At 52.1% G+C, this 22,042-nt stretch overlaps 1 protein-coding gene across 3 annotated transcripts in view; it reads left to right on the forward strand.

The window, feature by feature from the left end:
• Nucleotides 1-19,328, forward strand: part of LOC101026166 (protein tyrosine phosphatase receptor type N2) — a 973,501-nt gene extending 954,173 nt beyond the window's left edge. For all 3 annotated transcript variants that reach the window (XM_021935384.2, XM_021935383.2, XM_021935385.2), the window contains 2 exons: nucleotides 10,090-10,163; nucleotides 19,048-19,328. In XM_021935384.2, the coding sequence (XP_021791076.2) occupies nucleotides 10,090-10,163; nucleotides 19,048-19,119 (146 nt within the window). In that variant the 3' untranslated portion in view covers nucleotides 19,120-19,328. The remainder of the gene's footprint in view (nucleotides 1-10,089; nucleotides 10,164-19,047) is intronic.
• Nucleotides 19,329-22,042: the final 2,714 nt, after the last annotated feature.

The raw sequence follows: 22,042 nt of genomic DNA on the forward strand, positions 1-22,042 counted from the left end.
TTCCAGGCAGCATGAGAAGGGTTGCCTTGGGCGGGCCCCCTGTTCTCTTCCACGTGTTCAATATTCACAGTTTGGTGTGATCGTTACTCAGCTGCAGACGCCTCCTGAATGCCACTTACCGCACATGCGTGTTGATTCTGACGTAGGTGTCGAGGGCCTAGCCACATTCTGGAGCTCCCCGTGTGGGTGTGTGTGCTCTGCACCGACCCGGGAATGGCTGCGTGCCCTACCCCATCACACGGACGCTCCAGGATGTACCTCAGCACTCCCCTGCCTTGGGGCTCTCATGCCGTTCCCAAACCTCTTCTGTCAGCACAGACGTTGCGTTTGCGTCTAGGTCCTGCCCTGGTGCCCTGGCACTGGTTGTGCAGGGCAGGTGGGTGGGGTGGCAGCAAACTGCAGTGGGCACTGCGTTGCACCAACGTGCATGTGTTCACACACAGACAGGACTCGGAATTGCGGAGCCATCATATTCGTCTTTCCCTTTTAACAATCCCCCCTTGAATTGTGAAGCTGTGCTGGCCTGCACAGGGGTGCGGAGGTCTGGCGTCTCCGCGTTGATGCTGCCAACACCTCAACAGTATTATGGGATGGTCCAGCAGTCAACAGAAACTTACCAGGATATTCTGCACAATTCCCTGTCCTCCTGGAGTATTAGGGGATGGTGACTTTAAAGCGACAGTACTTATTGATACACTTCTACATTTTGTTTAACTTACATTTTTTATAAGGATCTGGAGGCATCTCAGTTTCTCCAAAAGAAGGATTTAGAATTTCTTCAAAGGAAAAAAAAACATAAGAAGTAGCTAGTTTGTTATGATTCTGATCTACTTGATTTTCAAGTGAATAAGATACAGATTTGCCTCCTTTGATCCCAGCAAGGTGTCGCAACATAGACCATATAATTTATCTGGAAAGTCAGCAAAAAAAATCCTGCTTATAATTTTCTTTAGTTAAGATCATAGTTAAGATCATCCAGGAAAGATGTGAAGTAAAAACTCAGCCAAAGGCCCAGGACAGTGTGTGCATGTGTGTGTGTGATGGGTGTGGGTGTGTGGGCGTATGCATGCCCGTGTGTACGTGTGTGCATGCACGTGGCTGTGTGCATGTGTGCAGCGTATGAGTGTGTGATATGGGGTGTGGAATGTGCAGTGTGAGCTGTGTTTGTGTGTGTGTGTGTGTGTGTGTATGATGTGTGTGATCCTGAATGTAGGAATAATGGATGTGCATGTGTGATGTGGGGTGTATTGTGAGAGTGTGGGGTGTCAGTGTGTGTGTACATGTGTGTAGGATGTGAGTGTTCTGTGGTGCGTGCATGCCTGTGTGTATGTGTGTGTGCATATGGATGACCTATATAAGTGGGGTGTGTGTGTTGTGTGGTGTGTGCACGCCTGTGTATGTATGCGTGCATGTATGTATGACATAAGTGTGGACGTGCATGTTAGCGTGTGCGTGCCTGTGTGTATATCTGTGTGTGTGTGTATGACACGAGTGTGCTGTGTGCATCTTGTGTGGATGCGTGCATGCCTATGTATATGTGTGTGCATGCATGTGCATATGTATGACATTGTGCATGTGTGTGCATGTGACGTCAGCGTGGGGTGTGCGTGTTGTGTGGGCATGTGCATTCCTGTGTGTATATGTGTGTGCGCATGTGCATATGTATGACATGTGAGCGTGGGTGTGTGTTGTGTGTGCATGCCTGTGTGTATACATGTGTGCATGTGTGTGCATATGTATGAAGTGTGGGGTGTGCATATTGTGGGCGTGTGCATGTGTATGTGTGCTTGTAGGTGCATATGTATGACATTAGTGTGGGGTGTGGGTGTAGTGTGAGCATGTGCACACGTGTATATGTGTGTGGGCATGTGTGTATGTATGACATGTGAGTGTGGGATGTGCATGTTTGGGTGTGTGCATGTGTGTGCCTGCATGTGCACATGTATGACGTGCATGTGTGTGCATATGTGTGACGTCAGCGTGGGGTGTGCATGTTGTGTGGGCATGTGCATTCCTGTGTGTATATGTGTGTGCATGTGCATATGTATGACATGTGAGCGTGGGTGTGTTGTGTGTGCATGCCTGTGTATATCTGTGTGCATGTGTGTGCATATGTATGAAGTGTGGGGTGTGCATATTATGGACATGTGCATGTGTATGTGTGCTTGTATGTATGACATTAGTGTGAGGTGTGAGTGTAGTGTGGGCATGTGCACACATGTGTATATGTGTGTGGACGTGTGTATGTACGACATGTGAGTGTGGGATGTGCATGTTTGGGTGTGTGCATGTGTGTGTGCCTGCATGTGCATATGTATGACATGGGGTGTGTGTTTTGGTGTGTGCATGCGTCTGTGTGTGTGCATGTGCATATGTATGACGTGTGATTGGGTGTGTGTATGCATGTGTACGTGTGTGCATGTGCGTATGTATGACAGTGTGAATGTTTGGGTGTGTGCATGCCGTGTGTGTGTGTGTGTGCATGTGCATATGTATGACGTGAGTGTGGGTGTGTTGTGTGGTGTGTGCATGTCTGTATGTATATGTGTGTGCATGTGCGTATGTATGACATGAGTGTGGGTGTGTGTGTTGTGTGGTGTGTGCATGCCTGTGTGTATATGCATGTGTGTGCATGTGTGTATGTGAGTGTGGGTGTGTTGTGTGGTCTGTGCATGCCTGTGTGTATGTATGTATGACGTGAGTGTGGGTGTGTGTGTTTGGGTGTGTGCCTACATGTGTATGTGTGTGCATATATGTATGACATGAGTGTGGCTGTGAGTATTGTGTGGTATGTGCATGCCTATATGTGTGTGTGCATGTGCATATGTATGACGTGTGTGTTGTGTGGTGTGTGCATGCCTGTATGTGTGTGCATGTGCATATGACGTGTGTTGTGTGGTGTGTGCATGCCTGTATGTGTGTGCATGTGCGTATGTATGACGTGGGTGTGTTGTGTGGTATGTGCATGCCTGTGTGTATATGTGTGTGTGTGCATGTGCATATGTATGACGTGGATGTAGGTGTATATTGTGTGGTGTGTGCATGCCTGTGTGTATATGTGTGTGCATGTGCGTATGTATGGCATGAGTGTGAATGTGTTTGGGTGTGTGCATGCCTGTGTGTGTGTGCGTGTGCATATGTATGATGTGAGTATGGGTATGTGTTGTGTGGTGTGCACATGCCTGTGTGTATGTGTGTGTGTGTGCATGTGCGTATGTATGACGTGAGTGTAGGTGTGTATTGTGTGGTGTGTGTATGCCTGTGTGTGTGTGTGCGTGTGCATATGTATGACATGAGTGTGGGTGTGTGTGTTGTTTGGGTGTGTGCATGTGCGTGTGCACATGAAAATATCCCAGACAAAGCAGAAATATCCCAGCCTGGGTGAGTGAGGAGCTCTGCGCCTCCCAGGGCACAGGAACTGTTCCACTTCGTTCCTTATCTGGATTCGTAATAATCACCATGTGTCCTTAATTCGAATGCATTTAGTTAGGACCAAGCTTTTCTTCAGTTCTTCCAGAGGGTGGAGTTGAGAAAATTTTCTCCTGCAAGTAAAGGCCTCTCTCTCTTGAACGCTTGGCACACATTGTCTTTTTCACTTTCAAGAAAAAAAGAATACATTGCATCCCTGCCGTCTGCAAAACCTCTGAGTAAAATTGTAATAAAACTTACGTGCGCTCATCCAGTTATTATCCATGAACAGGCTGCTGGAAGCCACGCGGAAGAATGACAGTCGGGAGACGGTGACAATGGTCCTCCCAGCACACCCCATCCGTCCGCGTTCACTCTGTTTACTGGGAGGATGTGGTCTAGGGCCATGAGCTGAATCACATGGCTCGGTCAGCCAAGAGCCAGAGTACAGGAGAAATCAAACAGGCCTTGTAAAGAGACACCAGTAGCATATTTGCTTGGTTTTCTTTAACTTCAGATGGATTCTTTCATTGTGACAAATAGTTTTAATACTTTAATACTAATATTCTTTTAATGGCTTTTGTTTAATGGTTAACATTTTTTCTCTAAAGCTAAAAAAAACCATCTGTTGTCTTAAAAATGTATTTAACCAATGTATAAACTTTTAACCCAATGAGCCCTGAGTGAATTAGAAAATAATGATGAGAACGATTTACATTTGCTGAGCTAGGCACGGCATGGTACCCAGCGGCCATTCAGGTGCCAGCGGAGCATGCAGAGCCTGGTGTCTGTGGCTCCCTCCCCGGTCCACTAACAGCAAGAGAGGTGGGTCTTCCTGGGTGTCCCAGGCATGAGGGTGCAGCCCAATCCAAACAAGAAACCAACTCAGCCAGCGCTCACCACACTGAGGTGCTGGCCAAGATGGCAGCCTGCGTCACTTCCCTGTACGTTCCCGACATTGACAACTCAAACCTGGTCAAGTAGCAGAAAGTGGCTCCACTGAGTCCATTCATCACTTCCCTGTATATTCCCAACATTGACAACTCAAATTAAACCTCATCAAGTAGCAGAAAGAGGCTCCACTGAGTCTATTCATTTCCTGGTGTTTGAATCACCACGATGCTTCTTAGGTGGAAAACGTCTGGAACTTCTCTGTGGACCCACCCTCTGTCCCCAGTAACCATCGTTAAGGTTCCTTTCTTTCCTTCCATCCGGATTTTCTTTGCGTGTGCTCTGACTCCTCGACTGTTTGCAGGCTTTTCAATGTGAGCGTCACACCACTGGGCCTTTCCGTTTACCTGGAATTTCACTTTTATTAGCTGCTCCTTCACCTTGTCAGCAAAATTGGATTTTTCAAGAGAGAATTCTACTTTAAATGCACTAGAGGGAGCTTTCTATGCAGTGGAGCCTTTAAGTGAATCTTTGACACCAAGAAAAGCCAAGTGAAGGGGGACACATGCCCACCCAGAAGGTGCTTTACCAATGCCAGCGTTGTGCCCCTGCCCTGCCTGGCCGCACCTGTGCTCCGGAGGGCACGAGAGCGGGCAGGATCTGGTGCCCAGCCTGGCCGCACCCATGCTCAGGAGGGCACGAGAGTGGGCAGGATCTGGCGCCCGGCCTGGCCGCACCCATGCTCAGGAGGGCACGAGAGCGGGCAGGATCTGGTGCCCGGCCTGGCTGCACCCATGCTCAGGAGGGCACGAGAGCAGGCAGGACCCGACGCCTGGCCTGAGCCTGGCTGTCCAGAGTCTGTCCCTTATGAAAGATTTCACGCATGGGTTCTATGAAAGCTTCTCTCTCTGCCACACTTCAAGTAAGGAATTGTTCTTAATTCTAGCATGCAAGAAGCAGGAGCTATCCACAGCAGACAGCTGATTTTACTAATACATCCATTACGGACCTAATGTTGGTGCCACACACTTTTTAAGCATTAACTCCGTTTCCTCTGCTCTTCAGTTTTGGTCTTGGACTCATTGTGATTTGGAGGCATGCTCCCGTGTCGTTCTGTATTTCAGCCCAGTTCTCCCCATGTTGTCTGGGGATGACCCGGCGCGTCTTTCTCCTTCCTTTTTTCACTTTTCCTCACAAACCACAGTCTGAGAGGGAGCCACAATGTCGTGAAATAAGAGAGACTTTATCCATCGCATTTTATCTGAGGACCACGCCGCTGTTCTGGGAGGCAGCTGCCAGCGATGACCATCTCCAGAGATCAGTGCACGTGGAGGGAGAGCCCCTTCCTCACCCGCACCTGCTACAGCTCCTGACGGCTTCATGGCTCCGGCCAGAATTTAGGAGGGCAGTTGCCAGTGAGGGACGGTCGCCCAGGATTCCACACTAGCACAATCATACACACAGCCCTTCAGGTGACATTGCCGTTGAAAGTCGTTTTAAAAAAGAAGTTTCAGGGACTAAAAGCAAGTACCCTAAGCCAACTAAAGGACAGAGGTTTTAACTCTGTGGCCCAGATGAACCCTGAACGTGACATCTTGGGAAGGCTGAGAGCTCCCTGTCTCTTGAATCAGACTATTTATACCACACCTGCTTCTCCTGAGGTTCATGACTCCTGAGACAGAGAGCTGAGGGATCCCCGTAGAAGCTGCTGCTGTCCTCGTGCCTGTAAGGCTTCAGAGAACATAACTGATTGGATCTCACCCTCTCCCAGAAGAGTTTGCTCACGAGATCTGTGAGGTCGCCTGAGTATCAAATGCGTTTTGTAAATTACACGTAATCATGCGTCATCTCACTGGACCCTCACTGGACCCTGGAAACGGGAGGAAAGCCCCTCCAGAGGTGAGGCTGGCCCATGCAGCTTCCCCGCCACGCCCAGCATAGGGTGCAGAGCGGAAACCCACACCTCAGCTCTGTAGCTCGATCTTCCCTGTGTCACCTGACACAACTCGGCGTCTGTCGGCAACCCCAGCACTCCTGCCTTAACTCACCTTTTTTGGTGTTGGGAAAATTTCTTAAAAGCCAATAGACACCTTACATTTTTAATTACACAAGACTAGTTATAATACATTTTGTGTGTTAGAACCTGGTTTCCAATCCCAGCAGCGAACAGCGGAAGATAGACAGTGTGCTCTAAACGTGGATGTGAGGCCCCAGCACACGGAGCCTCCCTGGTCCTGCACCTCGGCCTGTCCCCTCCCCACTCAGTCCAGGTCAGCATCGTGCTGAGGTCAGCAGTCGGGATGTGTGAGGAGTTACAACACCCAGTGTTAGATGGAGCTGATACATTCCCAGTTTCTGAGCTGTGATTCACGCGGCCAGCTGCTTTGCAGAATGACTTCCTTTGTAAATGAGAGGGCAGGTTTCCTTGTACATAGAAATACTGTGTTACTTTTATCGGGAAGCTATTTAGTTATGTTACTGTTTTTTACACGTGGTAGTTAAACAGCAAACGTCTTGCCATTTCTTCTGGATGATTTCTAAAGAGCCAATCCAGCAGAATTTGGGGTGTGTGGTGACCATGGGGTGCGCAGTGACTGTGGGGTGTGTGATCGGTAGCCACAGGGTGTGCAGTGGCCATAGAGTGCATGGTTCCTGGGGGGTATGTGGTGGCCGTGGAGTGTGTGGTGGTCATGGGGTGCATGCTGGCTGTGGGGTGCGTGCTGGCTGTGGGGTGCATGCTGGCTGTGGGATGCATGCTGGCTGTGGGATGCATGGTGACCTAATGGGGGTGTGTGGCTGTGTACCTGGGGTAATGCTGGCCTGTGCCAGAGGTGTGTGGGGTGCAGTGCCTGTAGAATGTGCACTGGCTGTGGGGTGTGTGCTGGCTGTGGGGTGCATGCCGGCTGTGGGGTGTGTGCTGGCTGTGGGGTGTGTGCTGGCTGTGGAGTGTGTGCTGGCTGTGGGGTGCACGGTGCCCGTGGGGTGTGTGCTGGCTGTGGGGTGTGTGCTGGCTGTGGGGTGTGTGGTGGCTGTGGGGTGTGTGGTGGCTGTGGGGTGTGTGGTGGCCTGTGGGGTGTGTGGTGGCTGTGGGGTGTGGCTGGCTGGCAGGTGCATGTGTCACTGGCTAGAAGTGTATGCCTTCAGGTGTGTTGCTGGCTTGTAGGGTGTGCTTGGTGGTTGTGCTGAGGTGTGTGCTGCGGAGGTGTACGCTGGCTGTGGGGTGCCATGATTACCCACCAATAGAGGTGTGTGCTGGCTGTGGGGTGTGTGGGGTGTGTGGTGGCTGTGGGGTGTGTGCTGGCTGTGGGGTGCACAGTGTCTGTGGAGTGCATGTTGGCCAGTGGCCTTCCTTTGGGTGAGCCCCAAGCCCCATCTGGGGTCTCTGTTTAGCTTGAGCCTTTATACCAACTTGAGATGCTTGAAAGATGCTGTGAATTGCAGCTTATTTATCCTTCTGCCTACGGTTGTGGTATTTTTCACATTTAAACTGCAGCAAAGTTCTGGGGACAATGTGTGCAGAAGCCACAGCTCCTACCAAAGGTACAGTCACGGTGCAACAGACGATGTGGGCGTTTCTGAGGAGTTTTTTTGGCTGAAGCACGAACGTTTGTGCCATGGCGCTGAGACTAACCTCACGCTCTCCATGCAGGACTTGACTTTCATAAGACAAGCTTGTCTCAGAGAGGCCAGTCCCCCTGCATTGTTTCTGCCATGATTCTGCTATGTGAGCACAACTGCCGGAGTGCCCGTGAGAGGAGGAGGAGAGGAAGCGGCATCCTCGGCCGCCACAGTTGTAGCTGCAGGAGGGGTCCTTCGGCTTCCTCCCTTCAGCTTCCTCCCTTCCTCTCTACCATTTGGCAAACTCACCCGTTCGTGTCAGGCTGTTTTAAATTTATGGATTTCTTTTAAAACAAGATTGTATTTACTGTGGCCTTGTCGACTTTTGAGGCCTTTGGAGACCCAAAGAGGAGCAATTAAGGAAACCTGTGAACCTGACCTCACCTTCCACCCACATGAACTGCCAGCTAGTTCCCTGGTGGCTGAGCTCACAGGGGCTGCCCCAAGAGAGAGGCTCCTTTCCTGCCTGCAGTGGCCTGGCTTAAAAGGTGGCGGCCCTCATGGTCTTCCCTGCCCAGGAGAATGGGGTCCTTTAGCGAGAGGATGGGAGCTGGAGGGCGGCCAGCTTAGCCCCGACAGTGGCTCCCATCACCACAAGCCCTGTTCCTGCTGGGGGATGCCAATGTCTCCACCTTCTGTGTTCAAGGGTGGGGAGACCCTCCAGCCAGGCAGGGCAGGTGGGGTGGTCATCTCGTGCCGGGCCTCCCTGGTGGAGCCACTGCAGGGCTGTCCTGATGGCCAGATTCTCTGTGCCACCTGCTTTGTTCTCCTTTCATGCAAATATGACATTTGGTTCCAGCGCATGTCCTCCCCAGCCTCCCTGTCACCCCTGCCTTTCCCTCCGGCTGCCTGTGGCTCTGAAGCAGGCCCTGTGACTTGGAGGTGCTTTGCAGGCACCCACTACCCTGCTGGGATGATCCTGGAGCTCGAGCCCGCACTGGCTTTTCAATTGCCACCCTATGAAGCTGCAGAACCACAGGGAAAGGAAATTGAGGAACCTTAGGAATTTTAAACCTGCTCTCCTGATTGGCTGGGTGAGGAATGTGGTGTGCACTCAGGTTACGGCCAGAGAGAAAGGCCCGGGGCCCACCTGACTCTGGGCCACCTGAGCCTCCTCAGGTCTTTGGCCAGCACTGTCCTGCCCATGGTAGTCAGGGTTCCAATGACTGCGGCTTCCTTCTCTCTGTGGCTTGGACACACTGTTGGCCATGTCTCCATTTCCTCATCTGCGACTGGGGTGACCACGGTTCTCAGTTCACCGTGTTCGGTAGAGGGGACATGGTAGAGGGGACGTGAAGTGCCTGGCACCCATGTGGGTTTCCCTGTGGGATTCTGACCCGCTTCGGAGGTGCCTCCTGCTCCTCATCCCACACCTCTCCGTGTTTCTCATCCTGGCGGCTGTGTCCTGTCTCCCCCTCTCACCTGCAACACGCTGGAGAGGTCGGGACCCTGTCCTGCTCATTATCTGTCTACTAAAGAACCTAGCAAAATGGAAAAACAAGAATATGTGCTGAATTAATTATTAGCTTAAAATTTAAAACTTAAATAGCATGATTTGAGTGCAGCCAGCAACACCTGCCGTGAGATCGGTGCTGTCTACAGGAGGATGGAGCTTTCGGTGAACTGCCGAGCTAGGAGTAGCCATGGGCTACCTTTATTCAGACCCAAAACGTGGAACCTTAGAGTTTAAAAAGCAGGAAACTCTACAGTTAAAAGCCAATATTAAGGTTAAGTCCATTAATCTAAATTAATCTGATTTTTTATTTCTTTAAATGAAAAAGTAATCCTATGCAATCAAAGGTAAAGTTTATATGTGGTTCCCTATGATTTACAACATTCCCTGAAGTGTCAAACAAAAAAAAAATAAAAAAGAAAAGAAAACCAGCTTTGGTTTCTGATGGCGACGGCCTGCTGTTGGTAAGTATCTGTATGAGCATCTTATAACCATTTTTCAGCCCAGCTTTCTGGAATTAATGCTAATGAAAGCTGCCCCTGCCTTCGTCTTCTATATGAACACTGAAATTGCAGCCGCCTGCCAGCCTGCTGAGGGATGAGTGTAATAATTTTCAATTGGCCTCTCAGCCCAGAGGGAACGTGGCTAGCAGGAGATTGACAGATGTGGCATGGATTATCTTGTGCTCTGAACTCAGCCCAATTTGTGGTTTGTTGCAGGTGCTAAAGAGATTGATATCGCAGCAACCCTGGAGCACTTGAGGGACCAGAGACCCGGCATGGTCCAGACGAAGGTACTGTCAGTCTCTCCTCCAGGACATGGACCCATTAAAGGTGCTTCTCTGTGGCCGTGTTCCCGAGAGGAGCACGGGGAGGGCCTGGTTTACTGTGAGCCACAGGAGCACGGGGAGGGCCTGGTTTACTGTGAGCCACAGGAGCACGGGGAGGGAGCCTGGTTTACTGTGAGCCACAGGAGCGCGGGGAGAGCCTGGTTTAATGTGAGCCACACACCCATTGCTCTGCTCTGGCCGGCCTCGTCCACACCGGTCCTGCATGGGTGGGGGCATGTCTGGGCCCCCAGTCCACTGACGATTCCTGCAACACCTCCAGATGCAGCCACATCTCAAGTCGTAGGAACTCGATTCACTGGCTCTTTCCATTCACTAGATTTGGGGATGGGGGGAGAATGCTGTATTTTTGTAGAAACAGGTTGACGATAAATCCCAGAACCCTCCGGAGGATGTTCTGAGCTCGCTGAGTGCTGCCCGGCCTCTCTGGGGCCTGCACTTTGTGGAGGACCCAGAATCGCTCACACTTGCTGAAGAGACCCAGTTTGCAGCAACAGGGGTCAACACAAAAAAATTCTGGTGAGCTTTGGCTCAACGAGAACTGGACGTGAGGTTGATATGTGTCTGGCTTCTCGTCCTGAGGCTGGGCTTGGCGTGCCTTTGGCCTCTCTACTCCCCTGTTTCTTTTTGCCCTCTCTGTGCAACTGGTAGCACCATCACGTGATTTTGTGAAAGTTCTTTGTAAGTCTTGGGACAGTATATTTTCTTCGGTTTTTTGTTGTTGTTGTTTTGGTTTTTTTTGTTTGTTTTATTTTTTGAGACGGAGTCTCGCTCTGTCACCCACGCTGGAGTGCAGTGGTGAAATCTCAGCTCACTGTAACCTCCGCCTCCCAGGTTCAAGCGATTCTCCTGCCTCAGCCTCCAGAGGAAAAAAAAAAACTCAGAAATAATCCACCAACCCTCCACCTAGTGTCCCCAAATATGAACACCTCACGTAACCACAGTGCAGTGACCAAACCCAGGAAGTCAGCATCTAAACAAACCACTGACTGACCGATGGTCCCAGCCCGATGCCCTCCGTGCCCCACCAGGGAACTTCCCCTGGAGCAGGACATGCCCGGGGCGGCCATGCGAGGGGCTCATGGCTCCTCTGCTGTCCGGGACGCTTCACGGCCGTGAGGTCTTCTAGAGCGCCAGCAGCCTTGCTCTGTCTTTGTGGAATGTCTCTTGTCTAGGTGTGTCCCACGTCCCCCGTGGTCCGGGCAGGGCAGGGGAGGCAGGAATGTCCCTCACAAGGGAGCCTCACATCCACACCCACTGAGGCGTGTGTCTGGAGGTTTCTGCCTGGCTGGGTGCTGATTTTTCCCTGTGTGGTTCCTCAGTGTCTCTCGGGGAGAAGCTAGGACTGTGCACACGTCTGTCTTTCCTTCTGCTTGTTCACCACAGCACTCGGCATGTATTGTGAGGCTGTCAAGAGAGGAAGTGACACAGGGGACAGCTGCTGTTCCAGCAGCAACAGCGGTCAAAACAAAAAAGTTCGGGTGAGCTTTGTCTCAACAAGAACTGGACGTGAGGTTGATGTATGTCTGGCCTCTCTGTACCAAGGAGTTCCAGGTTTCATGCCATGGAAGGGTCCATCCATGGAAGGGTCCATCTTGCCGCACTGACCATCCTCCTGGCCTGGCTGCCTAGCAGCAAAAGAGGTGGCCTTGTGAAGGCAGGCACGTACCGCCTTCTGGCTGGCCCTGAGTCCTGGGAGCTTCAGGTGGCTCCGAACTGGACAGAGGAGGCCATGGAGGCTGGGAGAACGGGGCACACATAACCAGGAATGGACAGCGAGCGCCACCTCAGGCAGGTGTGATGGTGACTCCACACCGAGGCCCACTTTGGGATAAGTCCCAGGAAATCTAAATTCAAATTAGTTTCCTCCCCACGTGTCTGCCTGCCTCTCAGGCAGCCTCTTCCTCTCCGGACGGGTGAGTTTGCCTGGAACACACACTGGTTTTGGGATGGGTCTGGGCAAAATCATCTCAAGGGGATATCTTGCCAAAAGTGAAAAAACATTGCAAAGAGCAAAGCCTCCAGGCCTCCGTTGTGTGTATCCTGTTTGCCAGAATGAGCCCTTCCTGGCACACTGATGACTGAGGCGTGCAAGGGTGGTCCCAAGACCCTTCGTGAAGTGAGGTGCTTCGGGACTCATCAGAGAAAGAGAAAGCCACAATCACGATCGTGATGTGCCAGGTGTTCCGTTCTACTCTATTTTTAAATGGTAAGATGACAGCAAAGACCTGGGACCAACCCAAATGCCCGTCAGTGATAGACCGGATAAAGAAAATGTGGTGCGAATACGCTGTGGAATAATATGCAGCCATAAAAAGGAACGAGATCATGCCCTTTGCAAGGACATGGATGGGGCTGGAGGTCATTATCCTCAGCAAACTAATGCAGGAACAGAAAACCAAACACCGCCTGTTCTCACTTGTAAATGAGAGCTGACCAATGAGAACACATGGACACTGGGAAGGGAACAGCACACACTGGGGCCTGTCAGTGGGGAAGGGAGAGGGAGAGCATCAGGATCAATAGCTAATGCATGTGGAGCCTAATTCCTCAGTGATGGGTTGATGGGGGCGGCAAACCACCATGGCACATGCTTACCTATGGAACAAACCTGCCCACCCTGCACGTGGATCCCAGAACTTCAATATAAAATAAATAAATAAATGGCAAGATGATAACACGTACACACTCTTGCCCTGTTGCCCAGATCACTTGGTGACCCAAAGCTCCGTTTTCTGCACTCCAGATTCAGAGTCAGCTTCCTAGCTGCTTCCTTCTTGGACTGGGCATCCCGAGGAGTTCCCCGTCTTCCTTAGGGTTTGTGTTCAGGAGCCGTATTGGAGCATGCACATAAATTCAGCTCCTGGAACTTCAAGGCATAAGGAAATGGGAACCATGCGAAAGTCACTGTCAACCCATGACTGCGCTGCCCAACATTGCCCCGAGACTGAACTTCCCCTAGAAGTTCAGTTTCACAAAGATAGAAAAATTATTTGGGCACAATGCTGCTGTCCAGTCTGAATGCTTTTCGTCCATGAAGCCAAGAGGAAGCGTCTGCAGCTCCTTTGAATGGAGGAAGTCACGTCGCCTCGTTTGGAACTGAAGACAAGGAAGGAACGAGCCGTAGATGTGAGCGCCCGGAGACCAGGATGACCACAGGCCCCGACAGCAAAACACCATTGCTACAGTAAAAAAGACCCTCGGGAGAGCTGTTTCCTCCCTGGAATTTGGGTCGAATAGAAAATATTTCACTCAGTCCCTGACCACAAACTCCGTCATCTTAGAAAAAAAGTCCAGGCACCCAAAGGCTGAACCGCAGCTCAGGATTCGACACCACACGAGCTGCCAGAGGCGACACACTCAGCCACACACACTGTGCACACGCACACACCTGCACACACCCATGCATACAACCACACACACCTACACACCCACACACACTGTGCACACTCACCTGCACACACCCATGCATATAACCACACACCCACACACACTGTGCACACACACACACCCATGCATACAACCACACACACCCACACACAGTGCACACACACACCTGCACACACCCATGCATACAACCACACACCTACACACCCACACGGTGCACTCACACACACCTGCACACACCCATGCATACAACCACACACACCCCCACACAGTGCACACACACATCTGCACACACCCATGCATACAACCACACACACACCTACACACCCACACACGGTGCACACACACACATCTGCACACCCATGCATACAACCACACACACCTACACACCCACACACACGGTGCACACACACATCTGCACACACCCATGCATACAACCACACACACCTACACACCCACACGGTGCACACACCTGCACACACCCATGCATACAACCACACACACCCACACACACTGTGCACACTCACCTGCACACACCCATGCATACAACCACACACCCACACACTGTGCACACACACTCCCATGCATACAACCACACACACCCACACACAGTGCACACACACATCTGCACACACCCATGCATACAACCACACACACCTACACACCCACACACACAGTGCACACACACACCTGCACACACCCATGCATACAACACACACCCACACACAGTGCACACACACATCTGCACACACCCATGCATACAACCACACACACCTACACCCACGTACGTGGTGCACACACCCACACAGCCACGCACACTGTGCACACCCACACATCTGCACAGAGTTAACACCTACACAGCCATGGACACTGCACACACCCACACATTGCACACACCCCCACACCCACAAACACCCACACACGCACACAGCCACACCCACTGCACACACCCAAACACCTGCACACACCCATGCATACACCCCACACACACACCTACACACCCACCCACGGGGTGCACACCCACACAGCCAATGCATACCGCAAAGACACCCACACACACCTCCATTAAAGGTACACGTGCACACCCCCACACACATCTACACACCCACACACCTGTATCCACACCCATGCCCACCTGCACCACTGCACACACCCACACACCTACGCACCCACGCACACGGTGCACATCCATACACAGCTGCATGCACACACACACACCCACACACATCGCTGTGTGTACACACCCTCAGCAGACATGAGGGATGGCAGACAAGGCTGAAATCACATCTCTCTCCCATCTGTGCATCTGTGGTAGAGCGGTTCTTCCCTTCCTTCCCGCCACACGTCTCAAGAGTTTCCCATTTAACCAAGGACCTTAACACTTTCCTGCCCACAATGGTGTTTCCTCTTTTACATTTGTCAGTTCCAGAAGTAGAGCCAGTGATGGGTGTGTCCCACACCCAAGAAGCCCCACGCCCCCTCACGGGGCGGGAGACCCCGCGCTTTCCCCTCACTGGACAGGAGATCATGCGCCCCCTCACTGGGCGGGAGACCCCCGTGCTTTTCTCACTGGTCGGGAGACCCCGTGCATGTCCACGTGCTGCCCGTGCGTCGCTCTCCCCAACCTGTTGTCTCACATCTGCATTTTAGTTTCTTCCTTCCCCATTTTCTTCTGTGCCAGCCCCTTGTCCTAAAGCCTGACCTCAGCCTCCTCCTCAGATGAATGTCTCGAGCAGCCGACCGAAAAGATTGATCTGTAGTCCATCAATTTATCAGTTTTAGGTTCAGAGCGTCGACTTTTCCGAGAGCCAAAGAATCCATCTTATTTTGGTTTTCGACTTTTCGACTTTTCGACTTTCTTTATGATCTTTTCGATTTTCTGTTTTCACTTTCTTTTGTCTTTTCTTCTCTCGACTTTTCCGTTTTATTTTCTTTCTATTTTCTTCTGACTCTTTGTCTTTTCTTCGATCTGTTCTATCTTTCTATCTTCTTCGATCTTTGTCCTTGTCTTATTATTACTGCCTAGTCCCTAACTTGGGCAGGGCTCAACTCTCACAGTGTGGCTTGGAGCTGGTCTACTTTTATGAAAAGAGAAGCTGAAGGTGATGGACATAGGAAGGTGTGTCGTCCTCACCCCCTTTTGAGAGGTGCTGGGGGAAGCCGCCCCACACGGGTGTGTAGCCTTCTGGAGGGCACAGGTGGCTCAGAGACACGTTCACTGAGGCCCCCTTGAAGGTTCCTATCTCCACCCAGGCCTTTGTTTACACCTGAAGAATTACAAATATAAACATAAGCACAAATAGAAATCCAAGCGGCCTCCGCAAAGCTCCACAGCTTCCACCCCCGGCCAACCCTGACTCCAGCAGCAGGTGTCTGAGAGCCACGGTGGCTCCTGCAGCCCCCATCCACCAGCTATGTGGGCACCCTGTGGTTGCCCCAGGACAGCCTGAGAAGGGGCGTTCCCACTCGCTGTCCAGTGTGGACACAGGGGTGGTGACCAGACAGCCTGACCTGGCCTGAGCCTGGCTGGGCCGTCCCGCCGCAGCCACTTCTCCAAGGGTGCAGTTCCACTGGAAGAAGCCGTGGCATCTTTCTCCAGCAGGCCTCAAATTTTATTTTAGTGTATGTTCAAAAATGCTTTCTTGCTTAGAATGCCCCTGACTCGGCCTCTCAAATGTCCTGTCTTTGCAAACCCAGGAGGCTGTGCGCCCCTCCCGCTCAGACTGCTGGCACTGAGAGGCAGTTTAGGCACGCCCGGCTTGGTCATCCATTGCTATTGTGTTTTACTCCTTTGAAATAAACTCCTATCATAGAAGTTCTCCGAAGACTGGGGTTTTCCCCGCCTACCCGGATCTAGGGTGCGGGTCTAGGTGACACTTGCTCAGCAGATGCTGCTCAGAACGTGGCCCCAGGCCTTCAAGGACCCACAGGGCATGGGCACTGCATCCCGGCACTGCACGCGGCTGACCCTTCACGATAAAGGACAAGATGATCCACAAGCCCCGTCCCCTCAAACGCCAGCTGTGAGGCTCACAGCACCCTCCGGGAAGCGCCCCCTCCTCCTGCCAACCGACACCCACAGGACCCAGCGGGCTCTGAGTAAGGTGCTCGGCACACAGCCCAGACGCCCGGCGGGCTGCTTCTCCTTTGAGCCCAACAGTGCGGTAACAATTGTCAAACATGGCCAGTGAGTACAGCGCGTGTCTCCGCGGCCCGGTTCCCTTTCTGCTGCTCTGTCCGGTGACTGTGCAGTCCTGGAAATAGTTACGATCCACACCTTTGTAGCTCTTTCTCTCATTCCTCCCCCGTAGCATGGATACTGGCCTTTCCTGTTGGATGCCGCAAGTGGCTGTGTGAGAGGCCGGGCAGCTCTGCGGGATGGGCACCCAGCCCTGGGGGTGGAAGCGCTTTCCAGCCTCCACTGCACTGTGGCGGGCGTCGGGACGGCGGTGCTTCTCTATTCTTCCCTTTAAAGATCATTTCTCAGGCTAGATTTCCAGTGTGTCGGAAGATGTAAATAGATAGATGACACTTACATGTCGCTTCCCGAAAAGCCACGCTTAGTTTCCGGCATTTCCAAGCCCTCACAAAGCCTCAGGGCACTGGCAGCCCAGCACTGGGGAAGAAATGGCCTGGGTGGCTGTTGATGCGTATTTAGCCTGGATCCCCTAAACGGCACCTTCCTTGTGGGAGGGTCAGCATTTAGACAGAACGTTTGCGGACCTTCCCGGCACAGCCCGCCTGACTGCATACCACAGGGGCGGCTCCCACATGATTTTGAGGAGCAGAAAGGTGCTCTCTGGCAGTGCAGAGGGGAGAGAGACAGGGCGCAGGCACACGCATTTCCCCGGCTCCCACCCTGACGTGGCCGCCACACTCAGTTGACTCCTTTAATAATAGATTCTAACACATTCCCTAAGAGGCCTCGTGGCCACACTGCCAAAGGCGGGTAGAGTCCCCAGCAGACCATTCCGTCGGCATCAGGGCAGAGGAATATGAAAGGAGAAACTGTCTTTTGTCTCAAAATGAGCATCACATTATTTTGACTTTCTGATGTCTTTGGTTCAAGCTATTTTCCATGTTTCTGTCATGCACTAAACATTCAAAAATGGAAATGATCATTTTTGGTTCAGGGCTACCCTATTCCTTAAATGACCAAGTACCGAAGCCGTCGACAGGGCTTTCCTCCCCAGAGTTGTTAGCTGGGTAACAGCCTGCATGTGGTTACCGCCCACGTGTTCTTGGCTGTAGCTGGAGTGCTGCTGGCCTGCTTTCGGGTTTTCCATAGCAGTGTTTTGAGGTGGAAACTGAAGAGCAAGCGGAAAGGAGCATTTATCTACCTCACGCAAGGGAGAGAGTAGATACGCCTCCGGGCTTAAGCCCTGGTCTTTGGAGGAGCAAATAGTCCTGGCATTGTGAACCCGTCCCTCACACCCACTGGATGCTCTTGGCAGGCTGTCCGTGGAGGGAGGGGTGCCCCTCAGGTGTGCCTGCCCGAGCGGCTGTGGATGCCCGAGTGGCTGCGGGACACATGCCCGGTGCACCCAGCTCTGCCCGAGGTCTGTGGGATGCCCGAAAGGGCTGTGACACACGCACCGAAAGTGTCTGTGGGATGCCCGAAAGTGGCTGTGGATGCCCGAAGGGACACACGTGCCCGAGTGCCCGTGGATGCCTGAGTGGGTTGTGACACATGTGCCCGAAAGGTTCGTGCCTCTGCCCGAAAGTGTCTGTGGATGCCCGAGTGGCTGTGGACATGTGCCCGAGTGTCTGTGGATGCCTGAGTGGCTGTGGACACACGTGCCGAGTGTCTGTGGATGCCCGAGTGGCTGTGGACACATGTGCCCGAGCAGCTGTGGACGTGCACGTGCCCTGAGCCAGGAGGGGTGTGGACAAGGGGAGGTTTCTCAGCATGTGGAATGGAGTGGGTCTGGTCTGAGTAACAGGTGGATTTCGAAAGCGATGAAACACCACACTTCTGAGGACAGGAAACGCCCAAGCGTGGCCCTCATTGTGAGTTTTAATGGCCACATCTGTCTGGTGTCTGCACCTGCCCCTCACTCCGTCCACCAAGGCGGGCGACCGTGAGGAGGAATCGTGGAGTTGTAGTGTCAGAAGGACGGGGCAGGACGCAGGGAGCCGCTTCCTTCTCGCTGCTTCTGTGGGCAGCTTCTCCCCACAGGAGGAAAGATGAGGCTTTCTAGTGCGAGAGAAGTTCCAGTGTGTGTCCATGGTTGGATACACCAAAAGGTACACTTTCCTTTCTAAGGAAATCTGAGCCTTTTGCCTTTTATGCTAAACAATTTCTTTCTGCGAAACGGCCACGGAGCTGATGCTGCGTTGGGAAAGGGGGGACACAGCTCTCATTTGCAGGGAGCCAACGCTGTGGCAGGAGTGGGGGAAGGACGCCATCTCATTGGCACTTCTCTCCTCTGTCGCCCTGCAGGAGCAGTTTGAGTTCGCGCTGACAGCCGTGGCTGAAGAGGTGAACGCCATCCTCAAGGCCCTTCCCCAGTGAGCGGCGGCCTCGGGGCCTCAGGGGAGCCCCCACCCCACGGATGTCGTCAGGAATCGTGATCTGACTTTAATTGTGTGTCTTCTATTATAACTGCATAGTAATAGGGCCCTTAGCTCTCCCGTAGTCAGCGCAGTTTAGCAGTTAAGCAGTTAAAATGTGTATTTTTGTTTAATCAAACAATAATAAAGAGAGATTTGTGGAAAAATCCAGTTATAGGTGGAGGAGAATCAGTTCATCGATTTTCACTTGCTTAAAAAAAATACTTTTTCTTAAAGCCCCCATTCCCATTCTTAGCTGCAAGTAATGTTGCGTGAACAATGCGGTAGCCGGTACGTTCAAGGCAGTCTGCAGGAAGAGTGTGCGTGTCATCTGCCGCTTTTGGGAGGGTGGGTCTGCTGTGCAGGAGGGGCCGGGGAAGCCGGCAGCACTCAGTGAGGCCGCCCGGCGCACAAGACACATTTGGCATTTGTCTTTAGGACAATTTATCATTGGGAGAAGCCGCGGGGTCAGAACTGAACATCCTGCAGCTTCGGGGCAAGTGAGACAATCACAGCACCTCACTGCATCTCCATCAACACTGCCCTGGGCACCATGGACAGCCCCCATCAGCCACACCTGTCACCCCAAGCAGAAAGATTCAGGGGCTTCCCGGGGGCAGACACCTGTCCACCCCATGGGTAGTGCCCACTTGAGGCTGGCACTCCCCTGACCTCACCTTTGCAAAGTTACAGATGCATCCCCAACATTGAGATGTGTATTTAATGTTAAAATATTGATTTCTACATTATGAAAACAGATGCCCCCGTGAATGCTCACCTGTGAGATAACCAGAACCAGGAAGAATCTGGGCATTGAGCAAGCTCTGAGGGTCCCCAAGAGCACATGAACCCTGCCAGGCCCCCGCTGGCTCCTCCAGGCACATCCCGGACCTGTGGGGCCCCAGAGAGGGCCCTGAACATTTCCCTCCCAGGAGAGGAGATCAGGGCCACCTGCACACACTGCTTAGAGCCTGGAAGGGAACCACGTGTTCTGACATCATGTAAACCTAAGCACACAGAGATACTCGGATTTGACAAAATAACATTTGAGTATCAGATTCGCCCTCACCCCCTACCCCAGAAATAGGACAAATCACTTCATTAAACCCAGGACAATCACATGGAAGGCGGTGCAGAGGCAGCTGTGTGGGCTGCAGATTTCCTGTGTGGGGTTAAGGATAGAAAACGCATCTCCCTCCGGCCCTTCCCGCAGCTTTCCTCCATCTTAGATAGATTGTACTCCCCAAAGGCCGCACCAGAGGGAACGCGGCCTACTGAGCGGACAGAATGATGCCGAAATACTGCTTATGTCTCTACATGGTATTGTAATGAATATCTGCTTTAATGTAGCTATCATTTCTTTTCCAAAACTACTTCTCTTTATCTGGAATTTAATTAATAGAAATGAATTTATCTGAATATAGGAAGCATATACCTACTTGTAATTTCTAACTCCTTATGTTTGAAGAGAAACCTCCGGTGTGAGATATATAAATATATTTAATTGTGTCATATTAAACTTCTGATTTCACATCCCGGTGGTCTTTATTTGGGGAGGAGAAACAATTGTCTCCATCCGTCTTTTTGTTTCCTAAGCCACTGGACAGGTACTTAGATGCTGAAACAAAGCGTGGGCGTTTCCTAGAACTCCAGCTCATGTTGCCACTTTATCTGCAGCGTTAGATGTGTACAAAGGGCCAGGCTGTCACTGAGGTTTCATCTTTAAAACAGGATTAAACAGTCTCAGTAAGGCGCCTCAGGTCACATCCATGCCACACACGCCCTCAGTGCCCCTCCGTGCACTGGCACCACCAGGAGGGGACACCCTGGGGTGGGAGATGCCCCCTTCCTCCCCATTCTCAGTCCTGGAAGCTAACAACGGGCGCTGACCCAGTGAGGCTCACAATGTTTCTCATCTAGGGCTCCGATTCCATCTAAGGACTGCCCTTCGGTCCTTGGTGGGAAGGGAGACCTCGTCCCCACCAGCCACACAGTCACACCCTCCACCTGGCAGGAAAATGCAGCGGGAATATTCAAACTGTGACCAGAGAGGCAGGCACCCCGGGGCGTGATGCAGCGGCCGACCGTCCATCCTGCCCTCGGCTGTCTCCGCCAGCAACAGAGAGACGGAGGACAGCGGAGTCGGCTCACCCCAAAATCAAGTAACACCTAAGCAGCGCCCTGCAACTAGAGGGGCTTGGTGTTGAAGAATCAAATATTGAATGACACTTGCTAAAGCACAGGAAGGAAGACTTGATTCAGGACCAGGGCAACTGGTACAGGGAGAGCGTGGGGGGATTTTGCAGTGGGGGAGGGAGACTGGGTTCATCTCTGTCCATTTCGCATCACTATGAAGGAACACCTGAGGCTGGTAATTTATAAAGAAACGAGGGTTTTGGCTCACAGCTCTGCAGGCCGTATAACAAGCATGACGCCAGTGTCTGCATCTGGGGAGGCCCCGTGTGTGTGCAGTGCAGAGCTCAGATGGAGAGAGAGGAAGCAGGAGATGGCATGGAGGGAGTGCCGGGCTCTTTTCAACAACCAGCTTTCATGGGAACTGCCAGAGTAAGAACTTGTTCCCCACCCCAGAGCATTAATCTATTCATGAGGGATCCACCCCCATGACCCCAAAACCTCCCATTAAGCCCCACCTCCAACAGCGGGCATCAGATTTCAACATGAGGTTTGCAGAGTCCAATACTCAAACCCTAGCAGGGCTCAGCTCCAAACACCACACGGGCAGCGAGACTTCACAGCCAAGGCGTGGGCTGGGGTCAGTGGGTGGAGAGTTACCAAGAGGAAGCCTCAGGGTCAGGGGATTCTGGCTAAAGCCACCTAACAGGGTTCTTGTTGAAGGCAGGCCAGGGTGACCGCCATCACCTGGG

This window comes from Papio anubis, chromosome 4, assembly GCF_008728515.1.
Source record: "Papio anubis isolate 15944 chromosome 4, Panubis1.0, whole genome shotgun sequence".
In the NCBI taxonomy this organism is placed as follows: Eukaryota; Metazoa; Chordata; class Mammalia; order Primates; family Cercopithecidae; genus Papio; species Papio anubis.